The following is an 8,692-nucleotide window of genomic DNA, read 5'->3' on the forward strand; positions in this document are numbered from 1 at the left end:
CCCCTTAACTTTCTCAAAATGTGTGGAGAAGGGGGTAGTTTTTTTATGGATCATTCATCATCGTCTTCTTCCCAAGTGAGAAAAATAATTTCTATAAGTTTTACAGAAATTGATCCTTGAGTTTTTTCCTCTCTCAATTTTCACTCTCCCTCTCTCAGAACTCAGAGCCCACACACTCCTCAAAATCCTCTACCTAAAAAAGAATACAAAAAGCTCTGATTAGTGGTGTCCTGTACGAATTGTTTGTGATCGATTCGAGGGATTACGTGAAGTTTTTTTGTTCTTCAAGGGTAAGTTTGTTTTTAATCCCGATTCTTTTCTATGATTTAATTTCTAAAGCATGTTGTAATTTTTGTTGAGTTGTATAGCCATCCTCTATAATTTTATGTTTCTGTGAAAATTGTGAATTGGGACCGATCCTCGCTTCCATAGTGGACCTTATGGTTCCTTCATTTGGTATCATAAGGTGGTTCTTGGTTCCAAATTTAATTTTTCAGAATTAAAATTCAGTTTGTTGGTGGGTTTTGCATTCTGTATTTTGTTCATATTGATGAATTTGAATGGAATGTGTATGTTTTGCAATTGTCAATATTTTTTGGATTTGACCTTTTAGATTTACAGCTTTATTTTACAAATTGGTTTGTAAGGGTCCTTTGCTTTTGGGCATAAATTGCGATAGAGTCTGTAATTTGTTTACCTTGAGTTGTTCGTAAGTTTCCTGGTGTTTTTTCTAGAGAAAACGAGGCCAAAATCGGAGAAAAAAACGAAGCAAATCACAACTGTGCAATGGGCAGCTGTATAAAAATCTAGGGCCTTAGTTAATTAGATCGCATAATATTGCTCAATCTAATAAAATAATCTAATATGATAAATTATTAATCCACATACATAGCCCATATTTTAATTAAATGTGTTATTATTTAAATACATCTAACAGATATCCCTGACATATAAACCCAACTTAACACCTCAAACACACCTAACACAAATATATGAACTCAACAAATATATACCCTACAAACATATATACTATAGACATATGAACTTAATTCAACGTCCCAAACAACCTTTCAATGTTCATCTAGTTACGTATGAACTCAGTATTATAGTACAATTTCCAATAATTTTTTATATTCTAATACTATTTTGGTCTCGTACATTTTTTGTTCATTTAGTTCTTTGCTTTTAATTTTGGTTCAAAAAATGACTATTTTGATCCTTTCTAATGGTACAACTGTAATATAAATTTTATATCCAATAAAAAAAACCTGTATAATACAAATTTATGGCTAATTTTAAGATTTTTTTTATTTTCATAAAAGTATTGTAATTGAAGTGTAAGGTGGGGGAGTCAAACCTCTAACCTTAAGATCGATAGTACGAGCACTATGTCAGTTGAACTACGCTCATATTTAGCAATTTTAAGAAATTTAGATAGAGAAAAAAAAATGGAAGAAAAAAAGTTAAAGAACCAAAATGTCCCTTTTAAAAGTATAAATATAAATACCAAAACAAGGAAAAGTTGGAAGTAGACGATTTAAATGAACTAAAGCCTCGTACAAGGTAAAACTAAAAGTAATATTCAATTTAATTTAATTTAATTTTTTAAAGTTAAAAGATGCAACAAAGTTAAACCGTCGAAAATAGCAGCAATAGTGCGCGAGTGAACAATAGGTTGGCCAACTATCTCAGTAAAAAAAGAAAATAATAAAAACAATAAGGTTGGGCAGTACAAATGGTCGAGCCACAAATACACTAGTTGAGATTGCAAAATGAGTTTCATTCAAAATGCAAGGACGAGACAAACAACAAATTGATGGAGCTACCTCTAAAAGTTGCTTAATCAAGATCAGCAGAGTCGGTTAGTATAAGCAACCACAAGATTTGAGTTGTACAAAGTTTATGTCGAACATTGTGCTCAGATGTCATTGGCCAATATGGATAGATTGGCTAAAATAAATGGCCAAAAACAACATCCATCTTATTCTCAACAGAAACTTGTTTCCTATCATAGCATATCCCTCTCCCTCGGCATAAATGAAAATAGTCACATTTTAGTGAAGAAGAAAGGTATGAGCTAAATTGCATATTTACACTTCAGTTTATGGTATAAATTTATATGATTCATGTGTTGCTTATACCATTCAACCCAGTGCAACAAAACAAAATAAGAGACTTATATAATCCACGCGCATTATGTTATACATATGGAATAGAAACATAAATCACGGAAGTACATGGAGACCAACTATTTATTTCAAAAAGCTAAGTGGAAGCCACTCCAAATGAGAATTGCTACTCTTCCAAGAAAGGATAGTCTGTGTAACCAACCACTGGATCTGATACGTAAAAGGTATCTCTATTGTACTGGTTGAGAGGAGCATCTATCTCGAATCTCTTTGGCAAGTCTGGATTTGCCAAAAACCAACGTCCATAAGCAATAAGATCAGCTCGATTCTCAACAATGGTTTTGTTTCCATCATCCTTATCATACCCCCCAGCAGCTATGAATGTACCCTTGAATGCCTTTCTCATTGGTAACAGGCTGTGAGGACACTCTACTTTCTCCAAAACATTTCTCATCCGTGGCTCCACCATGTGGCAGTACAAAATTCCATATTTGTTCAAACTCTCTGCCATGTAGACCCCCAAAGCTTTTGGATTCGAATCGCCTGCCTCCATGAAATCCGCAAACGGCGATAGTCTTATCCCGACTCTGTCTCCACCTATCTCATTTACAACAGCTTCAACTACTTCTAAAGCAAATCTACAACGGTTTTCAAGGGATCCTCCATATTGGTCTGTTCGGTCATTCACTTGATCTTTCAAGAACTGGTCAATAATGTAACCATGAGCTCCATGGATTTCAACTCCATCAAAACCTATATATTCATTCATTCAACTGCCATATCAGTGTTTTTGCACAAATAAACCATGATTGGCACCAAAAAAAAAAATGCTACTGATTTTTAGTCTTAATCAGTAATCACGAAAGAAGCTTAATCAGTAATCACAAAAGGAACTCTTAGCGTCGATATCAAGAACAGTACCACTATCTCTTCTGGGTTTCTTGATGATTTTTAGTCTTAAACAGTAATCACGAAAGAAGCTTAAAATCCAATCACCGCAGGACTTCTGTTAGTTTTTCTAAAAAAAGGACTTACCAGCTTCAATGGCATTCCTGGCCGCAAGCCTAAAATCGTTGACAATTTGAGGGATTTCATCTGTCCTTAGACGTCTTGGTGGGGTAAACTGTGCAACATCAATTCCGTTAGATCGAACTTGCGGGAACAATGGCTTGTCTGATGATGAGATTGGGGCTTGTCCATTTGGTTGAAAACCTATATGCATCAGAAAATATACGTATAACCAGAATGAACACTTATAAAAATAAGCAAGAATAGGCGCCACCAAAATAGGGAGAAAATGCATAAAGGATTTACAGTTTTCTACTTGATTGTGTTGTTGTAAGTGATATGTTCGAGAATATCATTGAACCAGGTGAGTTGTATTCTAGGCATGGCAATGTGAATGAATGGAGTTAAAGCTGATATTTTGACCAAGTTGAAGTAAGAAGTCTAGTTCTGTATTGGCTAGTGTTTAATGTTCAAAAGGAAAAGGCACCTGAATTTGAAACCCTCCCAACGTGCCATATCTGACAAAAGAATATTCCACCTTTGCGATGAACAGCATCCACAATTGGTTTCCAAGCTTCAACTTGCTCTTTTGTCCATATCCCAGGTGTATCCGGATACCTTGCACGGAAGAAGACAGAAACAAATTAGTTCCTAACCAAGGGATGACCTGTTTGGATTCAGGGTGTTTCAGAAGCTATTTTGAGCGGCTCCAAGTTTTTTCTTATTTCCAAAATTAAACTAGTTAAATCAAACCCACCAAAGTAAACTCAAAACAAGTTGTTCTTAGACAGTTGGGCTGAAGAGGTTTTTAGAGAATTGGGGGAAAGAAACGGAAAAGAAGTTTTTGAAAGGCTATTACCCTTGAGCAGTGTCAGAAACTCCGGTGGCCTCAGCAATTAAGAAACCTCCTTTGGTGGTCCTCTGGGAGTAATACAAGATGGCATGTTGCTGAGGAACATTGTTGTAAGATCTCTGCCTTGTCAATGGAGCCAGTACGATTCTGAAGAATAATTACAGATTGAAGATGGTGAATATGGTAAATCAGAACCCACAATCTGACTTCCAAATGAGTAAATGATGAATTAGATGACACTTTAAACCTTAAACTGTAAAGTGGATGGATGGAATTGAACTACCTGTGAGAAAGATTGAAGTTCCCCATCTTGTAAGGAGTGAGGAGATTGTTGTTGTGATCAGCCATTTCTACTGCTTGAACTTTGCTTCTTTCTGGATTTGTTGCTCTTCTTTGGGGTATTTATAGGTTTCAGAAAATAGTGAAAGAAGATAACCATATTTATACATTTGCTCCCCAACGGAGGGAGAGCGCAGTGAGCAAAGGAGAATAGGTTTGATTAACCAATGACGTGTGGGAGTGCGTCCATGATGGAACTGCTTTGAGTGAATGAGATTCGGCCGCCTCCCAATCGCCTGCCAGAGTTGAACGCCTTCACTTTCCTCACAAAAATACATTAAAGTTTGCCTTTATTTATTATTATTAATTTTTCTAAAATCAAATCACTACTCTCGTAGGGTTCGCCTCTATTACAGTGGTCCGACCCACCTCGGCTCGATTAATTAATATATAATCAAAGATGATTTGTTGTGCGTCATCCATGAGATAATAATCCTACCTTCCTATTTTGCCATTCAATTACAATATTCACCAACACCATACCTCAAATCACATACATATAAATTTATTAATCTCCAATCTCCTAACAGATGTACTCAAAAGGAAGAAAATTAATTTACAGGTTTTTCAATTACAATTTTAATCCATTAACTTTTATATTTTTATTTGACGGATTTCTTAACCCTATAAAATTATCTAATATACCTCGTAAAAATGTCAATTAAGTTATTTTCAATCTCATCTGTCTCACAACTTAAAACATTTTCAAATGAATGAATATATTAGCCACAATATGTAAATCTTTTGTTTAATAAGTCATTGAAATTTTAACTTTATGTTTCAATAAATTTGTGAATTTTAGTCGATCTAACCATAGTTTAATAGATAAATACACCGATTATTATTGTAATAGGTCGATGTTTCAATCCCTCACCCCAATAATTGTTAATTAGCTTGATTATTTAACTTAACTTTTTATTTTTGTATAAATTGTATTATAGTATGCGCATGATTTAGAGTTTAGGGTCGAAATCACTTTTTATCGTGTTCAAAGCGGTTCAAAAACATGTTTTAATGGCCCAAAATCAACTTTAATTGTATAAGAATCATGTTTAAAAAGTGTACAATCATATATTAAATTGAATGGGAATGATTAAATGCATGTTCGGAATTGATCTCAAGCACGATAAAATTGGATTAAACTATTTCAAAACCACTCCCAAACATATTATTAATCAATTAATTAAACGATAGACACGTTATTACACATATTCTTATATTGTATTGATGGAGATATTACTCTACGATGTTACAAAATTCACTAGTAATGAAACTGATTATTCTCTCGCATTTATTCTTACTGACAAATTACATTATGATCTTCGTATTAAGCATTATTTGATTGATTTAGGTATATACCCTTGAGTAATAGGTTAAAGTTAAACTATTGTTGAACTACATAACACACTCTGTTATATACAATACATAACAACAATTTATCTAAACTTTCAATTTCATTCGATTGTACCCAAAATGTAGATAAGTATAACAATAGTAACTTTAAACTCGAAAATGTGTAACTTTTGTCATCCAATAAGTAGTCATTAGACAATTCGTTAAAAATATATTTCCAAATACTTTCAGTTTATTATGAAACACATGTAGATTTACATTAACTGTATTCATGACTCATAATTTATTCCAAATGTATCCAAAAACTTAGATAATAATCTTAACTTTAAACTTGGAAAGTAGCAATTTTCACTATCCAATCTGTTGCCATTTAAATACTTTCAATTAATTACGAACATATTTATGATAAAAAAAATTATGATTTTTCAAAGAAATGAACATCTTTTTTATTTGTTCGTTCGAATTTATGAGTTTTGACAAATTTACTTAGTTAACAAAATTTAAAATTGGGAGAACTTGACATCATTGAAATTAGTTTATAAAGATTTTTATATTAATTTTTTTTTTTTTAAATAGTTGACGAAATAGTAGAAAAATTGAATACGTGTCATAAATTGCTTCAATTATCTAATAATACGCTCATAGTGATTTTGAATTAGCTAAAATAACATTTTTTTTTATATTCAAGACTCCTTTAAATTGAAGCATAACTTTAATCATTGAAAATTTGAAACACAATTTGTTTGCTTTTATACTTTTAAACAATATTCGTACTATTAAAAATGATTGTAGAGTGATCTTAAATAGGATATTTCAAACATTGAAACATGTTCTTAAGTCTAGGTTAAATTCAACCCGATAAAATTGAAATATCTAAGTAAACTTTGATTTGAAAATTCAATTTTCCCCAAAAGTTTAAAATAGGGCTTGCAACAGTTGTAATATTTATAAGTAAAATTGATGTTTTAAAAAGCCTTTATTATGTAAATGGTGATATTTTAACTGATGATTAAGGAGAGAATCCTTCTTATTTGTGGAGAAGTTAGAGAAGGGAGTTGTTGAAGGGTTGGTAATGGTAATTTGATAAGAGTATCAATTGATTTTCGGCTTCCTCGCCCTACTACTTTCAAGCCTATCTCAGTAAATACTCAGATTTTTATCGCGTCTTTGCTGAACTTTTACTTTCTAATGGGCAATGGAATGGAGTTTGTTGGTGAAAATTTCTTATTTTTTAAATGAAAGAAAAATAAAAGTGGAGAATCTCACATTGGTTGGGACAATAAGAAGATGTCTTCTTATTTACCCCTACCTTTGTGGGTTTAAGCCCCAAGGGGTACCCAAGGTTTAGAAGAGGTGAGAAGGTAGGCAAATGAGGGTTTGATGGTATTTCCACACGCGTTGTCGTTGTCGTCCATCCGTCGTTCTTATATGCGACAACGTTTCTATTAAACCTGACTCCCAAACAAATTGGCGTCGTTGTCGGGAAAATTTGGTGGTAACTAGCCTAGGGAAATTTTAGAATTCTAAATAACAACAAAAAAGAAAACAAAGAAAGTGTGATGTTATTTTCCTTTGGTTTATGACCCGCTCCTCTGGGAGTGTAGAGCTTACCTTTTTTTCAGATATTGCTCAAGAGGAGAGGCGAATCCAAAAGGAATGCAGAAGAGAGACACTAGAAAAAAAATCATTAAATTGCTAGCAATCTAATAGAAGCCATGGCAAAAGAGGTTCGAGAGAAAACTCTGTGGGAGCTAGCTGAACCAGACATGGATGAATAGCCCCTATGCATAGTCTTTTCTCCAACCACTATGCCATTCGAGCTCAAACCTGATTTGATTAACCTGCCGTCAATCTTCAGGGGAATTTCAGGAGAGAACCCCCACAAAAATATCAAATACTTTCACATGGTGTGTGTAAGTATGCGACCCCGTGGGGTTACAAAAGAATAATTAAACCTTAGGGCCTTTCCTTTCTCATTACAGGATGGCACTAAGGATTGGTTGTACTACTTAGCCCCGGGTCAATAACTACCTAGAATGAATTGAAAAAAAAATCTTGAAAGAAATTTTCCGGCTTCTAGAGCCAATTCAATTAGAAAAGATATTTATAGAATTAAACATAATATTAGAGAAACATTGTCTAAATTCTAGGAAAGATATAAGCGTCTGTGTGCTAGTTTTCCTCATCATCAAATATCTGATAAATTACTAATCCAGTATTTCTATAGTGGCTTACTTTCTAGTGACAAGAGTTCCTTAATTCTGCTGCCAGTGAAGCTCTTGCTGATAAGACGCCTAAGGAGGCCCAGGAGTTAATCTCGCGCATGGTTGAGAATGATCAAAATTTTGAGACTAGGGCTACTGAGTTTGATTCATCCTCTACTTCTTCTGAGGTAAAAATGTTGAGATCACAGCTTTCTAACTGACTGCCTTTGTTACGCAGATGGCACAAGGGAGAGTAGCCCAAGTAAAGGGATGTGGAGCTTGTGGAGCACCAGGACACTCTTCTGAAGTATGTCCTCAAGCCCAAGTAAATGCAGTTGGGGGTTACCAGAGAAAGTATAACCCCCATGCTTCTGTATACAAACCAGGATGGTGAGATCACCCCAACCTCAAATGGAAAGGTCAAGGACAAGTGCATCATAGTTTGAACCATTCCAATCAACCATCATCATCTTCTTCAGGTATGTCATTAGAGAAAATTATTAAATCTTTGGCTGACCATTCTTTAAAATTTCAATAGGGCATTCATCAATTGCAAAAGACTCCATCCAGTTGTCACATGACCTCAATGAAGGAAATTGAACACAAGGATTTCCATGAGCAGCGGAAAGATCATTCCAAATTACAATCGTATATGAACTTTACAATTACAATCATAAACAGAAACAAACGGTTATGCATTAAATACAAAAATTACAGCATGCTCAAGAACAGATCAAGGACAAGAGTAACATACTTTTGTTAACTCATCACAAAGCTCCTTGATCACGAACGCTCGATCACAGCAA

The 8,692-nt window shown here is 34.0% G+C and overlaps 1 protein-coding gene across 1 annotated transcript; it reads right to left on the reverse strand.

The window, feature by feature from the left end:
* Positions 1–1,960: 1,960 nt before the first annotated feature.
* On the reverse strand, positions 1,961–4,504 carry LOC120076828 (12-oxophytodienoate reductase 1-like). The gene is made up of 5 exons (XM_039030762.1): positions 4,274–4,504; positions 3,997–4,137; positions 3,625–3,755; positions 3,165–3,341; positions 1,961–2,882 (listed from the first exon to the last, which is right to left on the reverse strand). Exons 1-5 carry the CDS (start codon positions 4,336–4,338, stop codon positions 2,296–2,298), a joined length of 1,101 nt encoding a protein of 366 aa, XP_038886690.1. The 5' UTR covers positions 4,339–4,504; the 3' UTR covers positions 1,961–2,295.
* Positions 4,505–8,692: the final 4,188 nt, after the last annotated feature.

Source organism: Benincasa hispida, chromosome 4 (genome assembly GCF_009727055.1).
Source record: "Benincasa hispida cultivar B227 chromosome 4, ASM972705v1, whole genome shotgun sequence".
Lineage (NCBI taxonomy): Eukaryota > Viridiplantae > Streptophyta > Magnoliopsida > Cucurbitales > Cucurbitaceae > Benincasa > Benincasa hispida.

What these genes read in the sequence shown, in the direction of transcription:
- LOC120076828 (XM_039030762.1), bottom strand. Translation starts at nt 4,338, where the DNA reads ATGGCTGATCACAACAACAATCTCCTCACTCCTTACAAGATGGGGAAC. An exon ending in GTTTCTGACACTGCTCAAGG is followed by an intron (nt 3,756 to 3,996) that starts GTAATAGCCTTT and finishes CTTCCGTGCAAG; the next exon opens with GTATCCGGATACACCTGGGA. An exon ending in TGGGAGGGTTTCAAATTCAG is followed by an intron (nt 3,342 to 3,624) that starts GTGCCTTTTCCT and finishes TGATGCATATAG; the next exon opens with GTTTTCAACCAAATGGACAA.